Below are 18,856 nucleotides of genomic sequence, written 5' to 3' on the forward strand. Positions count from 1 at the left end.
TCCACCATCAAATTTCCTTTCTCTCATATGACTGTTGTTCCGTCCACTTCACTCTGCCTTCCCAGTGCCTCTGAGTATTTTCTGGTGATAGGTGAATGGCTTTAACACTACGATCAGCTTCGTTTGGGGGTATGGCTTTTTTGGACGGTAAATGGGAGTCGTCCGACAGAACTCTGGCAGACACATCCCGGGTGTTTACCAAGGGTAGCTAGAGGAGGCCTGATCTGTGTTCTCTTCTCTGTGTGCTCACCTTGGGTTTGTTACTCTCCCCTTTATTCCCCTCAGTGTTGCTCCTTACAGTCACAATCCCACAGAGCCTTTGGGCTAACATGAGGGGTCTGAGTGAGCAAACCAGCAGTCGCTCAGTCGCGTCTGACTCTCTGCAGCCCCATGGACTGCAGCATGCCAGGCTCCCGTGGGGTCACAAGGCGTCGGACGCGACTGAGCGCCGGAACCACAATAACTTTGGTTACGCTCTTTGTCAGTTTGCTCATTCAGGCTCAGTTCAGTTCGGTTGCTCAGTCGTATCCAGCTCTTTGCGACCCCATGAATCGCAGCACGCCAGACCTCCCTGCTCATTCAGGTTAAGAGAGTCTAAAGATGCTGGTTGAGAAGAAAAACTTAGATTATATTGTTCTCATGCCTTTGTTGATTTGCACCCAGCCGATGCCTAGACCCATAAGAGAAGCACTGGGCGGTGTTTAAGGGTAATTTCAAAAGTGTTCCCGGTCCTGACCTAAAGTCATGTCCTTTTGCTGTCTAGTTGCATCTTCCTGGCTGTAGCATTCAGCCTTGTTAGCAATCAGAGAATCCAGAAAAAAAAGTTGAGAAATAAAGTGTTCTGTTCCCATCATTTTACCATGTGGTTCTGGCTGGACCCTCAGCTCATTTCTGCCAGTTAATGCCTTTTCCTCCCATCGTGGTAACTTCTACTCACCATTTCAGATGTCTCTGCCGGACACTCAAGCTTCAGCTGGTGGACACAGCCATGGCTGCTGTCATCAAAAACTCAGGCTATGTCTGTTGACTCTCAAAGAACAAAGTTTCCGTGTTTCTGCAGATTCAAGCTTCAGATTCAAGCCCAGATCATTCTCCTAAATCAGCGTGCCGAGAAGGCTGCCTTGAGAACCTCTCTCCCTGCTCAGAGCCTCTGAAACAAAGTCTTTCCATGATCTCCAGCCTTGGTTAGTTTGTTAAACTTCTCTCCAGCTTCTGATCTTGATTACTTTCCTTTCTCTTTTCATTTCCCATCTAAGTACTAACCAGGCCCGACCCTGCTTAGCTTCCGAGATCAGATGAGATCGGGCGTGTTCGGGGTGGTATGGCCGTAGACCTCTTTTCATTTCCTACACATTTCTTTTTCTTTTTTTTTGCATACTTTCCTGGCCATCTTACCCCAGGGTCCAATTATTTCTACTTTCTTTTTTTTCTGTCAACAATGTTCAGAATATACTACCTGGGCATTAGAAAAAAAATCAATATTTACTTAAGTGCACGGAAAATAGTTCTTGTCTATAGTAAAAGGAGATACCAAAGAAATTAAGTATCATGATATAATGGAGACTGATCACATTCTGGACTGGAATTCAAAGAGCTGGCTCATCATTTTGGCTTTATCACTTTTAATTATGTGACCTTGGGAAGTCGATTTCACATACTCCATAACTCTTTATAGTATGACCTCTAATGCCCAACATGATCATATATTTTATGATTTTAAAAATCTACACTGCAAAGGTAACTTGGTCAAGCCAACCATATGTTCATTAGCTAAAACAAAGCTTACGCTGAATCAAGGGAAATGATTACTTTGATTGAATTAAGTTTGACTTTATCTCTCACTCCAGTACTTGAGTAAGACCTAAAATATGCCTCAGTTCAGTTCAGTCACTCAGTTGTGTCCGGCTCTTTGCAACCCCATGAATCGCAGCATAACAGGCCTCCCTGTCCATCACCAACTCCCAGAGTCTACCCAAACCCATGTCCATCGAGTCAGTGATGCCATCCAGCCATCTCATCCTCTGTCATCCCCTTCTCCTCCTGCCCCCAATCCTTCCCAGCATTCTGGACTTATGTGTATAGATTAACTTTTGCTATAATAATGATGTGTAACCATCACACTCTTTAATAATGCACGTTTGAGTTAGGTTGGAGATTGGCTGATCTCAACTGGGCCTGGTTTGAGTGTTTCTGCTCTAATCTGTGAACCTCTTATCTTCTTGGAGCTAACAGTCTACCCTGAAAATCTTCTTTTTATGATTGTGGCAGAGAACAAGGCAGTGAGTCCAACCACACAAGCACCTTTCAAGTCTTGGGTTAGTCAGGTCCGTGATATTCCATAGTCCAAAGCAAGTCGTATGGCCAAGCCCAAGGTCAAGATGTGCTCATGATGCAGGTGAGTAAAGAGATGAATATTTCTGAACAGCAATGCTATCTCACACACCATGCTTTGGAAATGAGTGATTAAAAGGCTTATGTATGGCTTCTTCTTAGTGAAAATTAAGCCAATAATGAAGGCATTCAGAAATCTTAGGGATTAGGGTGCGAAGCTGTTACTTCTCCAGTGAGACAGAACGAAACCCACTTGTAGAGAGAGGAGTTGCTGGTTTAAGACAGGCTCTCTGAACTTAAAAGGTTAAGGTGCAGGTGAAAGTGTCCTTTTAGTCAGGTGAGGGAGGTCAAGATTGTAACACTGCCTGAAAAACATCAAGAGTCCTTCTGTTTTGCAGAAAAATTCCTCTAAATCACAGAATGGGTATCCCTCCATGAATAAGCAACTGTTAGCTCTATTCAAGTTGGAGATGAATTTACAAATCTTGACTAGAACTTATTTATAATAAAACCAGAAGAGAAGATTTCAAAGAGGTGACTAAGACAGAAACAGCATAAGACACTTGCTATATGATAGACTAAAAACCGCGTGACTTATCTTGTACTGTCCAACTGTCTATCCCTTTTCCAAAACGATCTAAACATCCTCCAACTCTGACACTTTTTACCCCAATATTTCTACTGCTTGTATTCATGTCTCCTAATTGAATAGTAAAAATAAAACCATAATGACTTTTACTCAAATCACCGGTGATTAAGTTGTATTAAAAATAACTACTCATGAAGCAATAGTCACATATGTATGTATGAAGTTAGTCTTCTTTCTTGAGATCTAATGAGAAATTGAGGGTAATTAAGGCAGGCAAACATTAGTTTGTTTCTCCATTTACTGGACTGTATTAGTTATCTATTATTCTGTGATACATTATGTTGTTGTTTAGTTGACAAGTTGTATCTGACTCTTTTGCAACCCCATAGACTGTAGCCCGCTAGGCTACTCTGTCCATGGGATTTCCCAGGCAAGAATACTGGAGTGAGTTGCCATTTTCCCCTCCAGGGGGTCTTCCCAACCTAGAGATTGAAACTGGGTCTCCTGCTTGGCAGGCAGATGCTTTACCACTGAGCTACCTGGGAACCCAAACTTATTAAACAATGCGTATTTATTATCTCACAGTGTCTGCAGGTCAGAAATTCAGATGAGGTTTAATTGGGTAGCTCTGACTCTCGTGAAGTCCCTGCCAAAACATCAAGTGAGGTTGCAGTTACCCAAAGACTTGAGTGGGGGCTGGAGGATGGGCTTAACGATCTCGCTCAACCAAGTCTGGCTGCCTGCTACTTGCTGCAGGAGGTCTGCGTTCCTTGACAGGTGGACCTCTTGGTAGGGCTGCTTGAGTGTCCTCAGAGCATGGCATCTGGCTTCTTCCAGAGCAAGTGATCAAGGAGAGATCAAGGCGGAAGCTACAAAGTAGTTTATGACCTAACCTCAGAAGGCATACTCTGGTCATTTCTGCAGATATCTTCCTGGTTATAGCAGGCCTGCGACTGGTACTCACTCACAAGATAGTGCAAGTCTATGACTCTGAGTGTGAAAAGCTCCTTAAATTTTATACCCTGACTGTCTTAGCTGCCAGATATCTGGTTGTTGGCTTGTTATCCCTATGCTCTTTCCTCATCCTAGAGGCAGGAGCCTGGGCTGAGCATGATGGGAGGAAGAGTGAAGGAAGATTGGAACTGGGGTGCTTATGCAAGGTATTCGGTTTTCCTCCAGTGAAAATAAACAACTGGATTTCAGTACAAAGACTAATTGTACTTTCCCATTATATGGAACTCTCATTGAGACTTGCACATTTTCATCTTCTAATTTTCCGGGGGAATGCAATATACCCCAGGCGCTCTGTCGTGTCTGGCTCTTTGTGACCCCATGTGACCTGCCAGGCTCCTCTGTGCATTATCTGGACTTCCCAGGCAAGATTACTGGAGTTGGTTACCATTGTCTTCTCCAGGGTACTTCCTGACCCAAGGACTGAACCCACGTCTCCTGTGTATCCTGCATTGGCAGGCGGATTCTTTGTCTCTGAGTCACCTGGGAAGCCCTCCCTCAGAGATGAACATAATTTTGGCTAATAGTTTAGAATGTTGGCAGATGCCCCAAAGAGCAGATCTGGTATGGACATAAGTTTAAAACCCTTGTCATAACCTCAGGGAATTAAAAGTGAAAAATAAAACACTGCAAGCTTTTTTTTTTTTTTTTTTAATGCAGCAGCCTACTTTGCACTTCTTACACAGGTAAGAAAATCCTTGTAGACTGCAGTGGGTGAACACTTCACATCGCCTGTCAGTCTTGTTTAAATTTCCAGCATATGCAGATGAAAGAGGGTGAGCTTTGGGGAAAACAGGTCATACACTTCTGATATCCATTTCAGCTGCAGAAGAGGCTTGGCTAGAGGGCGATTATATTAATAAAGCATGACATCTACTTGTTCGACAGGATTCTAGCAGAATTTTGTTGGGTGTCAAAGCCTCAGAGGACTAGAGCGTCTCCAGCTCATGACAAGGCACATCACTTCCGATGGACTCCTGAATGCAAGTGTACTTGATGGGCGGTGGGGGCGGCTTGAAAGGCGGAGGTCTTTCCATGCTAGGGACAAAACATTGCTCATTCAAGGCTGAGAATGTCAGGGGTGATGCATGTATGCATGATATATTTTTAGAAGCAAAAAGAGAAAGTGAAAGAGGCATGCTTCCCTGGCTCTCTCAGTTTTTTTCCTGGCATAACCTGCTTGCTAGTCCTGTTAGTATCATTAGTTAATATTTTTGTGATATATAATTTGTAAACCATTTTTATCATAGAGTTATATAATCTGCATTTAGGAATTGAATATTATTGCCACCATTCCACGGATGAAAGTGAGGCTCAGAGGTTTTAAGCAACTTGTTTAAGAGGAGCAGACCAGCAAGTCAGGCCTGTTAAACAGAACTTGCATTCTCCATGGCAACGCCTCCTAATAGGGGCAGTGTTTCTCTCATGTGGGTTAATGCATTCCTCCAGAGAAAAGAATTTCAAATTCTGGGACCAAAGCCGGCAGCTTTTCTGAGTCCTTTGCTGACCTGACCCCAGGCCTCACCACGCACTCATTGTGCGTGAACCGGGGGCGGCTGGGGTGGGACGTGAACTCGCCTGAGTCCCTGAGCTGATGGATGGCAGCCGCATCCTTTCTGTTTGTAGCAGTGAGCATCCTTAGAGTCATCTCTGGGCAAAGAAAGTGCTGGTCTGTGTTTGCACAATTGACCTCTTTGTCTGCAGTGCATAAGCGTAAGGCGAGTGTGGGATTTAGCTGTACAAACGCTCCAGCTCTCGTTATCAGGAAATAGAGGCATATCTGTGGGCAGACTCAAAAACCTCTACCCCTTGTCTATCAACCCACAATACCTTAATTTCTCCTGAGGGGGAGAGAGAAGGAGAGATACTGAGAAAAACGGAGGGGGATTGTCTTCCATCTCTGTATAACACAGACATTTGAACATAGAACAACAAAAAAAAAATCAATTCAGATTTTCAGATTCCTGTTTTCTCATTTTAATATAAAAATCCCTAACACCTATTGCCTGATTTTCTGGTGCTGTAGTGGTGGCAATATATATCAAAAGGTGGATAGCATTCTAAGAAGTTTGCAATTCTGCTTTTTCTGGGGAATTAGGAATTTCTTAAGGTCACATGGTGGCCAAAGTGTAGTACGTGAACAAAAGTCCAGAGTTTCTGACTCATGGTTTGGTGTTTTATTCACCACGAAACATCCCCTGCACGTGGCTATAGAGTCTTCAAGGATACAGTAAGTAGAAGGCAGGCCACACAGTCAGTATCATCTGAGACAGCAGAAGTAAGCTATGTGGAGGATCAGCTCTGTGTATTCTGAAGATCTCCTCTAAGCATGGCCTGAACCAGACCGACCCAAAACAGCCAAGTCAGAAAAGTGAGGTTTGACCTCCCACGCCATTTCAGACTTCTCAGTGGAGGGAGGAGAGTTCTGGAAACTATTTCAATAAGACAAAAAGGAGGTAATCCACTGCTCTCTTTTCCCCTTGGGGAGAAAGGATAAGGGCAGTAAAAACCCATTTTGCTGAAAAGCAGCTGGAAATTTCTTAAAATTACCTTTCTTACGCAATTTCACACTTGAGTATCTAGGCCCACCTGGGCCCAGGCAGTTCAGAGATGCATGAAAATGAAAAGAGTAATGAAGATTAAAAAGAAAGATCAGTTTCGGTCTTGAGCTGATGTGAGCCCCCGTTCTCATTTCACGCCTGCTGACTCGTTCCACCCAGTGAGTGCGCCAGCCTGAGCAGGTAGAGGGGCGCCGCGGCAGGAGCGGTGCTGGGGAGCTGGGCAGCCTCGCTGAGCTTCTCCACGCCCTGTTTCCTCAGTTACGCAGGGGAGAAACACTGCTGTCTAGGAATGATATTTAAAGTGTGGAGTGGATACTTTCTGCTGGGAAAAGTAACTGCTCCTGCACGTATCAGGACTGTACTCACATTTCTTTTTGGTACTGACACCACTTTCTCACTCCAAGACCGAACAACACGAGACAGGGGGACAGCAAAGCTGCCACAATCACCGGCCAGGACATTCCATCTTTGGGCTTACTGGTCACAATACCTGAAAAGGGCATAAAGACAGATGAACTGTAACACCAAAGTTTGGCAACTGGGGAGCAGGATGAATTGATTAGTTTGCTTACCTGCAACATGCAATTCCAAGAACCATGGGGTGTTCAATGATCGCAATCATGCTCAGATCATTTCTATGACTTGTTCTCATATCGTTTTTGCGTTTATACAATTGCATTTCTTTTTCACATGAATGCCTTTCGTGTTACAAAGTTCCAGACCTAATCTTTTCTTTTCCTTCACTTTCTCAAGGCCCTGGACAATTCCTGGCACAGGGTGGCCAATGAAATGTGATTTATAAGAGAGAGGAGTTTGGGGGAGAGTGGACACCTGTGTATGTGTGGCTGAATCCCTTTGCAGTCCACCTGAAATTATCACATTGTTAACTGGCTATACTCTGATATAAAATAAAAAATTAAAAAAAGAATGAACACATAAAACTGATAATCTGTAAATTTGTTTTCCAAATTCACTCCAGTAAAGTAAAAGTTTTATGTGTGAAATACTGGTCTATCTTTAAATTCTTATTCTTTAAGGAGTCATTAAAATGCTTTGTGAAATATTAGCGTGTTAGGAGGAGGAAGAAAAAGTAAAAGGCATTATAACATTCTAAAGGTCTGAAAGTACAAAGCTGAGAAGGCCAGAAGTAATATAAATACAATTTTCTGGACTGTTTTACTTTTTCTGTAACATGAAGGAAAAATTAAGTAAATGAACTCTCTTAGGAAATCATATTGTCTGGTTCTTCCTGGCAGAGAATAAAAGGGAATGTTTATAATTGTATAGTTACTTAATTTTTTCATTTTAAAAAGTGTTTTATGCTCATGTTAAAAATTCAAACAGTACAGAAATATAAACTACAATAAAAGGGAAATATCCTTACTTCTTCAGATGCCAGCTACCCACACTAGAGGTTATAACTTTTAATAGTCAATTACATTAACTATTTAAGAGTTAATTCCCATCAGAAATTATTAATGCAAATATAAGCAAATATAAGCACCATGAATATATATCCCTTCATATTACAAATGGGGGCATGCTGCACGTACTGTTCTGTTCTTGGCTTCTTTCTTTTAAAAAAATTCTTGGAATATTTTTCACAGAAGTGCATAGAAGTTTACCTCATTTGATTAAATGACTGAATGGTTCCCCAATATATGGATCTCCTGTAGTTTATTTAATTGGCCTTAATGTTGGATGTTTTTCTGGAACTCTCTTCCTTTTTCAATGATCCAGCGGATGTTGGCAATTTGATCTCTGGTTCCTCTGCCTTTTCTAAAACCACCTTGAACATCTGGAAGTTCACGGTTCACATATTACTGAAGCCTGGCTTGGAGAATTTTGAGCATTACTTTACTAGCATGTGAGATGAGTGCAATATATGCTGGGAGGGATTGGGGGCAGGAGGAGAAGGGGACGACAGAGGATGAGATGGTGGATGGCATCACCAACTCGATGGGCACGAGTTTGAGTAAACTCCGGGAGTTGGTGATGGACAGGGAGGCCTGGCGTGCTGCGGTTCGTGGGGTTGCAAAGAGTCAGACACGACCGAGCGACTGAACTGAACTGAATGTTGGATGGTTAAATTGCTTCCAGGCTTTTCTTATTTCTAATAACACCACAGTGAAATTCCTTATACATTATAGATAGATCTTTACCTCTTCAGATTACAGAAATCATTTGGGCGAAAGTGCATTTTTCTTTCTTATTATTTATAAAAGAGCATTTTCATTATTTTAACTAGATTATAAACTGTGTGTAGACTTTTAAAATTTATTTGATTGCCTTTTATATTTTACACAGTTTGGACGGCAGCCGCGTGGTTCTGTCTTCACACTGATCATCGGTGCTGAAGATGCTTCCCCTCGCAACACACGCCCGGGGTGGGAGGTCTTCCTGGTGCTGGGTCGGCTCAGCTTTGTCGGGCGATGCTGACGGCGCCCCGGGAGCCCACATGGCCCTACACGAGGGGAGCCCGCGGCCTCTGGTGCACGCGGCCGGGGTTCACAGCCGTTCAAGGTACCAGGGCGCCAGGCTCACAAAAGCAGCGCTTGCCCAGGGAGCCGGTGTAGACTGCACGCGGCTCCGTCTCCGTGGGGTCAGGGCTCACTCCCCACCGGCAACGTGGTGGACTGTGACATTCTACCCCCGAGGCTTTTGAGAAATGGAAGAACAGCAGGTTTTAGATAGATCTGCTATCAGTGCTTACTGATTTTATCCCAACCAAATACAGAAAACGAGGCCATTCGCCTCAGCAGTGTCCTGGTGGGAAAGTAGAGCTCCAATCTCCCCAGTTCCCCAGGCATGCAGTTCTTTTCCTTTTTAAGCGACTTTCTCTCTTTACTTCGGCTGCGCTGGGTCTTCGTTGCTGCAGGCTCTTCCTCCGGTCGCCAAGCGCGGGCTGCTCGCGCGGCGGGCAGGCTGCTCGCTGCAGGGGCTTCTCCAGCGCAGACCCTGGGGCCTGCAGCCCCTGCCCCTGCCCCTGCACCCGCAGCACCCGCAGCACCCGCAGCCCGGGGGTGACTCCACCGCGGGGAGGCAGTAGCTGCGAGTCCCCAGCTCTGGAGCACAGGCCGAAGTAACTGTGGTCACGGCCGTGCTGCCCCGTGGCATGTGGGATACTGGGCTAGGAACGGAGCCTGCCTCCTGCATAGGCAGCTGGCCTCTTCACCACTGAGGCACCGGGGAAGCCCCGGGCAGTCCTTTGAGGCACCGACGGCTGCAGAGGTCGGTGGGGTGCCAGACTGCAGCTCCACGGCCAGGATGAGTGCAGGACGGAGGATGCACCAGTGACTGGGGGCTAGATGGGCCTCAGTATGGAATAAACTGAAGCCCCACGTAGAGTTCACCAGGTAAGTGAATACCTTCTGAAGTTCAAGAGTTGATTATGCCTTGAATTTACAATCCAGATCTGCACTGGGAGGGTCCTAACTTTATTGAAAACCTTGACCTCTTATGATAAAAAACAAGGATTATATTTAGCATTGACAAACTTTTATTAGTTTAATTATAGGAATACTCTTTGTTCCAACCATCAGACTATACTTTCATAAAGTTGAAATATTTCTCAGTACTTTTCACCTGGCTAATTCTTACTCATTCCAGATTTTATTTTAAATGTATCCCCAGAGAATCCTTTCTAGTTCCCCAATTACAATCAGATCTTTCTGTTAGACTCTGACGACATCTTGCACTATATCATAGGATTTGTCACAAATAAATTTAACTGCATAATTATTTATTTACTATGTATCATCTATAATAGATTATACTCCTCAGGAAGCCAGTGTTTTCAATACTCAACAGCTATCAGAGTGCCTGACAAATGATAGGCATACAATAAATATTTGTAGAGCAAATAAAACATAAAATTAAAAGAAAAAAGGTAAATGACTCACCAGTGATATGAACGTGATTATTTTTAGTAGATACATTGGCAGTTGTGGGAACTTCTGAAGATGCTCTGGTTGTGCTGGTAAAGATGTCACCTAGGGATACAGAGGGAATATCTGAACTAATCCTAAGGGCCATTTCCATCTGGCCAAGAGGTGTAAAATGATGATTGGACTTCACTTGCTATTAGAAAGAACTCATCTGAATGGCTCAAATGCTCCTAAAATACTAGTATTATATGCAGAGTTTATTAAGGACCAATTTATGCAAGATTAGTATCCTAGGATCTAATAGTTACCAAAGGAGTGAAGCTTCCTTTGGATTTAAAGAAAGAAAGAGAAACATACAGTACATACAGTAAAATAATATCTGCTAAAGAATCTCCAGGAGAAAATGATTATGGGAAAGGGTCTGAGGCTGGGGTCATGGAGAGAAGTTTATTTCTAGTGTCCCAGGTTATTAGAGGTCTCCCCATTCTAATGTGTTTGATAAGGTTATTAAAAATTCCTGTGCAACATTTGAGTAGGCAAATCCATGTCGACAAATCATTCCATTTTACAATGGAAAATTAAAGCTTAAAATACATTTTAATGGATTTGTTTGGCCCCAAAATGCATCTTGAAATAAAACAGAGGCAAATCTATGACTTGGTCTCTAACTTTTTTGAGTGCCTAAGAAGAACTTTGCCTTCATTCATTGTCATTTTCAGTTTCACTGTCATTTCCATCAAGATGTGCTTTTAGAACCTGAGGTTGGCTTTGTATCAGTTCTTTTCCACCTCCTCCCAATAAAGCCGACTAACACCTTCCCTGACCCTAAGTCTCACCAGGAAGTGCTGAACCTGCCTCTGGGGAGGGTGAGCTGTTTGTTTCGCTGGGCATCCGCGGAGCTGTCAAAGGAAGAAGATATTGGAAAATTTACTGTCTCTTCTTGCCTTTCAATTGAGTCTAATTATTATGAAAAAGGGATATTAATGAACATTTCAAGTAATATCATCAAAGTACTCTGCAGCACACCTCAGATTGTCCAAAATGAAGTGAGAGCTGAAGATGTGTCTAACAGGGAAGGTTTTGCTCTTTGTTTTAAATCGGAATATAGTTGCTCTACAATGCTGTATTATTGTATTTCTGTTGTGCGGCGAAGTGAATCAGCGACATGTGCACACGTATTTCCTCCCTCTTGGTCCTCCCTCCCACTCCACTCCTCATCCCGGCTGTCTCGGTCACCACGAGCGCCAAGCCGACCTCTCGGCTCGGCAGGGCAGGTTCCCACCGGCTATCTGCTTTACACATAGCAGTGAGCATCCGCTAATCTCAATCCCCCTATTCACCCCCGTGTCCGCACATCCATTCCCTATGTCTGCATGTCCATTCCTGCCTTGCAGACAGACTCAACAGGGAAGTGCTATGATTAGAGCCAGTTAAAGCAGGACAAAGGGAAGGCAAACGCCAGGAGCAGTTCCTCCAGCCACAGAAAGTGTGGTGTGACTGTTCTCATGTCTGCCCCACAGATAAGCTGAAAGGATGGGAGAGAAGGAAAGCCTGGGTGTGTTATGGAGGCCTCAGTCAAGGGGAGATGCCGACAGGACTCTGAAGACCTCGGTGGAACTTGCGAGAGTGAGCCAAGTAATTTGTGCTTGTGGGTAAGATGGTGTTCTGGTTTGAGTACGAAAACTGAACCACGTCTACAGTGAATTATCAGACCCCTGTGGTTAGGCCTTGCTGGCTGCTGGGTGAATCCTTTTGATCCACTCAGAGGCAAACCTACCCCTTTAAGTGGGTGGTAGCAATTCCAGAAGCACATATGGCTTCTGAAATAGACCTATCAATTCTTTTTGTTTAGTTTTCCATCTTCGGCAGAAGAGTTCCACTTCTTGGCGGTCTCTCCATGTCTGTATTTGATAGCATGCCTATAATGTAAAGTAAAATAGCTACAGTAGTATATGGTTATAATCGGTAAAAAGACATTATACTCGTTTATTTAGAACATTGGCATATGTGATTCTCCCAGCTGAATGCTTTCTTACATGTCAAGACCCAAACAAGCAGGAAAAGCCAAAACAAAATAAAACAAGCATTGAAAGCCGCCGTGGCCTGACCCTTCCTTGATCTCTCTCTAGTTGCCAATGGCAGCTGCAGGTGCAGACAGAGGCGTGTTACCCGGCCTTTCAGTAGAGCGGGAAGTCAGGGCTTTCTGGGGACTGCTCCCAGGACAGCGTCACAGCTACTCCACTTGGGATTTCCCCCAAGGTTCGGCGGGTTTTGGATATAGCTATTTTGAGTTTGTTTAGGTCAAGGAGATGCTCTTGTCTCCAATATAGTTCTGTGACCCTGTGCATGTGATCTTGATGACTTTTTGTTCTAGACAAGATGCTAAGATCTATAGATGACCACAGACTGGGTACTTTTTCACACTGAGTTTTAATGTTTAAGCCATTAAGCTAGGAGTTTATTGACAATACCAAAAACCAACTAAAAAGAAACTGGAACCAAGCCTGGGCTTAGGTAAAATTATGAAGAAGGCAGTTTGTTCTGAATAACCTTAGAGTTTTTTTTTTGTTGTTGTTGTTGTTGTTCAATATGGTATCTCTTTTACTTCCTACTTTTAGGGCTTGATGCCTCTATTTCTTCCTTTCTTTAACTTTTTGCTGCATGGTATGTGGGATCTCAGCTCCCCAGTAAGGGAATGAACCCACGCCCCTGCATTGGAATTGCAGTCTTAACCACTGGACCACCAAGGAAGCCCCAATGCCTCTATTTCTTTTCTCTTCAAAATCTGCTATCAAGAAAAGATGTGATAAATTCAATTATGATAAGATACAAATGGTTTAACAAGATCTGTCACGTTGAGAGAAATGGGTATTTAAGAGAAGATTTTCTATTTTTTGTTTATTATCAGTAAGTCAATATAGAATGCTTGTAATGATCAGTGACATGTGGACAACAATAGCTTTTTTCATCAAATACAGAGTGCCCATCCTTTCTGGTCAATATTGATTTTCTCCAAACAAAAGAACCAAGCATAATACAATTTCAGGAGATGTTAATATCATCAGTATGATACATCCAACTTGCAAAAATGGCAATATTTAAAATGATGTAAATTATTTGACCATTTTGGCCTTCTGAAAACTTTGCAAGCATAAAGAGATCTCAAAAAATGTGCAATAAAATTGAACTGCAGGATGTTTAAGTGGGAAGGGGCCTGGGCAAACCTATGGCTGATTCATGTTGATGTTTAGTAGAAATGAATGTAACACTGCAAAGCAATTATCTTTCAATTAAAAATAATAAGTAAAAAATTGAACTATAAAAAATCCACTTTGGAAAACTAGGGAGTTATCTTTGAGATTTTTCAAAATCTTTAAAAAAAAAGTGAAAACTATTGAAAGAGGTGAAGAAAAGGAGTTTCCAGTTGATAGATTCAACATGTCTGAAAATACTTAAGTAATGTAAAGGGAAGATTTCAGGAGCAAGAATACCTTGTAGTTGAGTCTCTGAGCAAGATGAAGAGAGAGCAGATCGTGTATCAGCTGCTTCCACAGGAGAGAGGTCTTCCTGCAGAATGCCTGTTTACAGAATCCTCAGTAAGACAGAGCTGCCCATCTCCAGTGGTTTATCTTTCACTAAAGAATACTTTTTCTAAAAGCTCAACTAGCCCATCATTTAGATATCCAATTTTTAGGATGTGTTAAACACTGGCTACTCCTCTGCCATTCTTAAGTCTCCTTGGTGTCTCTCAGCAGAGTTAAACTACTGTTGTTTTCTAACTGATTGAAATATTCTGTGTTCTCAAGGTATCATCTTCTTTGGTTAATTCTCCTTTAAGTCCTTTGAGAACATTTTCATCTAAATCTAAGAATGAACGCTACTTTGACATTTAGATGATAAACTTGAGCTTGATGGATAACATCCTCTGTAACATCACCATTATCAACCAAAAATATGAACATAGGGACACTGTGTGGTTAGAGTTTCTCAAATAAATTTTTATATCCTTCCTTTAGTATAGCATCAGTTTCTTCCACAATTCTTTTAAATTTAGCTTTTGATAAAATAAACATTATTTGACAAGGAGACTATGTGACTTAGCATACCATTCTACCATAAAAGGGTACTTTTCTTCTATAGTAAGAACAAGATCAACTTTGATAGTACGGTCTTTTTGCTTGAGCTGTAATAACATTTTCTGACATCCATCTGTAACCAGCTTACAGTTCTCAATAATATTATGACCTGTGAGGCACTTCTCCCTTTGAAGGAAGATCTATTTAGTGTCATATCAAAGCCCAAGATTATCTGCTTTGGCAGATCCTCTTTTGACAACATCACAGATAATTTCTGTTACTCTTTTAGGGTTCTTGAGGCAACGTGAACTTCTCTAAAATTCTGGCATAATTTTTACATGTATAGACTTTCTATTGGGTAACCAATCTTCCTTAAGACATTCTGAGTTCTGTCCTTACTTTTGTCCTTAGAGCAAAAGCATAGGGTGGCAAGCAACAGCCACAAATGCAAGGCTGTGACACAGAGACCTCATTGATCTTGGTTTTCTGCCCTATCTTTTTCTTCAAGGTACTGGGTCAGCATCACCCCTTCCATCAGAAGCAACTGGCACCAGCTACTTATTGTCCACTCTTTCCATGATCACTTAATCTATAAATGAGACACTTATGCTCTTCCTGACCACAAAACAAAGACGATACTCACAAGCTTTGGAAGTGTGGGGCTTGTGTACTAACAGTGTAGAAATCCATGGAATCCCCCTGGTATTTTAAGGAAGGAGAGAATTTTAAATCAGAGGAATAAATCTATAATTTGAGGCTGACCTAATAAGGAATTAGGTGACAGAACGGGAGCAGAACAGTGTTTTTGAGAAGAGATTTTAGAATTTGAGGGTAAGAATGAGCTTGTTACTCAAGGTGAGTTTATCACTCAAAGAGTCAGCATCGTGACCAATAGGAACAGAGCGGCTGAGGAGATCCTGGTCAGCTGTGATAGGGCCCACCACTGCTGTAGGTCCTGGCATTGCTGGGTCCTTCCACTGATCCTCAGCTCCTTAGCTCCAGCTTTTCCGTCACCCTCTGCCTATGAAAAGTAGAGGGGTTCTCATGAAATTATTACCAGGAGTCTGAGGAGAAGTCGCCGGTATCAGGGGCAGGATAAGCAGTACACTGGTAAGAGTTAAGAAGAGCTATGGCTGATTCACGCTGATGCTTGGCAGAACTAACACAATTCTGTAAAACAATTACCTTTCAACTTGCAAATAAATTTAAAATAAAAAGGAATTAAGAAGAGTATGTAAAATTTGAAGAATAAGGGATGCAAGGTCAAAGAACAGAATGAAGACCTCATGTGAGATCAATAAGAGGTATCCTGAGGCTTGTGTGTGTGTGTGTGTATGTGTGTGTGCGTGCATGCATAGGTAAACTTGATGAATTTGGTAATGAGTAAATTGGAGGGTTTAGGGACCCATGGAGACTCATATCATTTTTCTGCTTGTGTGAGACAGACTGACTGATTTCAATGTGGCTTCAGGCTCTAGTGGACCAGATGGATGACTGGAAAACCCAGGGGGAAAAAAAAAGTAATTAAGCTTCAATTTTCTGCTCCATGGCCTGGTCACCTGAGTGTCAGGATGAAAATGTGTCCCAGGACGTCATTAAAGTCATACACTTTGGGTGTTTAGAAGGTCGGTTTTGGTATCCCCATTTCATAGATGGTTACACTAAAATATGCATTCCTCTTCTAGACTTCAGGAACTGGGATTAAGATTCTAATATTCTTGAATTCCAGTCTAGACCTCTTCAAGTTAATAAACAACAAGAATATATTAAAACATATACGTATGAGTTTAGTGTGAATGCAATGTGCTCAGAATCTCCTGGTGACATTTAATATATATGAACCACACAAAGTGTATGCATAAGCAAATATCTCATAGAATGTGTTCACAAAGGGCAAGGGCCCTAGAAACACTGCTAGTGGGTTTATTTCACTAGAAATCGATCCATTATCATTCTTTTTCTGCCTCTGAACATTTCATAAATCTATTGAAATAAACGTATTGGAAGAAAAAATTCCCATTACCAATGCCTGTCACGAATCTTGCCAAATGCATCATATAATATTGGATGTCATATTATAGTCCAATCCAACGAGTAGAAACATGTTTCAAAAACAGTTTGGGAGTGAGCAATCAATATTAACTTGTTGGATCTTAATGTGTTTTTGTGAATGATTATAAATAGAGCAACTCACTGCAGGGAATTTTTTCTCTAAGCTTATAGATGAAAAATGGCAACCGGTTAACAAGATCTTCTTGCATAAGTAAGAAAGGGGTTTTCATTGCCAGGAAAAAATTGTTTGCTGGGTTTTAGAGCCCCTTCCTAGATTTCACAATTTCTAAGGCTATTTTTATGGTAAGAATGATAAAGAGATGTCTGAGGATAAACGAAGCTTTCAAGGGGGGAAGGACAGAAACTGTGAAGGATTACAATAGTTTATTTCATTATGAAATCTATTAAAAGGAACAAAAATATTCCTGTGTAAATAAGGGAGCACTTTCAAGTAAGACCCTTTCAATTTTCTAGTTGCTGGGGCAAAGTGTACCTTGGGTGATCTCTATACTTTATACTGTTGTGATGCCCTGGATGAAAAGGATTTTAGTATGGGCACAGATGCTGCTGTAATAATTTGAATAAAGGAAGTAAGTGAAAAGTTCAAAACCTTCAATCAAGCAGATCATTTCTTCTCACTGCAGTACATACTGGCTATTGTTTTGTTTGGCTTCATAGTATTCATTAAGTTATTATCTCATCCTATTCCACTTTCTCTTATTATTGAACATATTTTTCCTTAGTAATTCCCCAACTCATACACAGATTTTGGAATTATATAAATAACATTGTAAATGTTTACTCCCTCTCCTGTCCTTTGTATGTCCATTCAAAAGCAAACATTATCTGAATATTGTCTACATATTTTAAATTTTTATCGAATATTAAATCTAAGCCATATACTATTTGGTTATATTAATGCTTGTTTTAATCCTAAATAGTATCACACTAAGTGAAGTAAGCCAGACAGAGAAAGACAAACATCATATTATATTCCTTATATGTGGGATTAAAAGAAGGATACAAATGAACTTATTTACAAAACAGACTCATAGACATAGAAATTTATGGTTACCAAAGGGGAGGAGAGGGGAGGGATAAATTAAGAGTCTGGGATTAAAATACGCATTACTATATATAAAACAGATAATCAACAGAGGACCTACTGCATAGCAGAGGGAACTATACTCAATGTTTTGTAATAACCTGTAACAGGAAAGAATGTAAAAAAGAATGTATATTAATGTAAATGTTTAACTGAATTGCTTTGCTGTACGCCTGAGGCTAACACAACGTTGTGAATCAGCTATATTCCAATACAAATTGAAAAAAATCTCTTTAAACTTAAAAAACAAATTTTACTTGAAATTATCATTCCATATATTGTCACTTGACATTTACTTTTTTGATCCAACATAGTGCTTAGAATTCATTCATGTTGCCATATGTGGCTGACATTCACTCATTTTTCACCATTCCATAGTATTTTATGATTACATTAAAACTTATTTATCTACACTCCTAACGACGACCATTTAGATTATTTACAGTTGTTGGTGGTGGTGTTGTTATGAGTAGTGTTCCCCTCCCCAGTATTTGTATATAAACCCCCTGGACACATGAAATAATTCATTTTTGGGGGGGTATTTATATAGAAGTGGGCTTCCCGGTGGCTCAGACGGTTAAGAATCTTTCTGCAGGGCAGCAGACGTGGGTTCGACCCCTAGGTCAGGAAGATTCCCTGGAGAAGCGAATGGCTACCCACTCTAGTATTCTTGCCTGGAGAATCCATGGACACAGGAGCCGGGTGGGCTATGGTTCATGGGGCTGAAACATGACTGAGTGACTAATACTTGAAGCAGAAGCATTGGATTGTCTGGTATAAAGCTCTTTAGCTATAAAATATAATGCCTAAGTGGTGGAAAGAGATGCTCTCACCAGCAACATATAACAAATTGTATTGATCTGCATCCTATGCAACTCTCGGCAGTTTCAGACTTGTTCGTTTTTGCAAATTGTTGTGTATAACATAACTTCCTGACTTTAGTCTTCACTGGCATGTCCTGGTCATTCGAGGAGCTTGCATCTCCAAGTGTTTTCCGGCTACTTGGATGCTGTCTTCTGTGATGCGCCTCTTTGCTCATTTCCTACTGCTTTTTGTCTTTTAAAAAACCTGTTTGTAGACATTCTTTATATATTCTCGATTTAAAGTTTTGACCCTTTGTCAACTATATATTCTTGATCCTTTTTCAAACATGTGGCAAATATCTTCTCCCAGATTATAGCTTGCCTTTTTTAAAACTTTAAGGAGTCGTAATAAAAGAATTTTCTTAATTTAATTTTTCAGTC

At 41.5% G+C, this 18,856-nt stretch overlaps 1 protein-coding gene and 1 pseudogene across 1 annotated transcript in view; both read right to left on the bottom strand.

The window, feature by feature from the left end:
* Window positions 1-4,767: 4,767 nt before the first annotated feature.
* CD96 (CD96 molecule) overlaps window positions 4,768-18,856 on the bottom strand; it is an 86,843-nt gene continuing 72,754 nt past the window's right edge. Inside the window, exons 10-13 of the mRNA XM_065913659.1 lie at window positions 11,216-11,278; window positions 10,395-10,484; window positions 6,859-6,982; window positions 4,768-4,969 (exon numbers count right to left, since the gene is read on the bottom strand). Coding sequence (XP_065769731.1) covers window positions 4,861-4,969; window positions 6,859-6,982; window positions 10,395-10,484; window positions 11,216-11,278 — 386 coding nt within the window. The 3' untranslated portion in view covers window positions 4,768-4,860. The remainder of the gene's footprint in view (window positions 4,970-6,858; window positions 6,983-10,394; window positions 10,485-11,215; window positions 11,279-18,856) is intronic.
* LOC136152377 (cytosolic 5'-nucleotidase 3A pseudogene) lies at window positions 13,962-14,811 on the bottom strand (annotated as a pseudogene).

This window comes from Muntiacus reevesi, chromosome 21 (assembly GCF_963930625.1).
Source record: "Muntiacus reevesi chromosome 21, mMunRee1.1, whole genome shotgun sequence".
Taxonomy (NCBI): domain Eukaryota; kingdom Metazoa; phylum Chordata; class Mammalia; order Artiodactyla; family Cervidae; genus Muntiacus; species Muntiacus reevesi.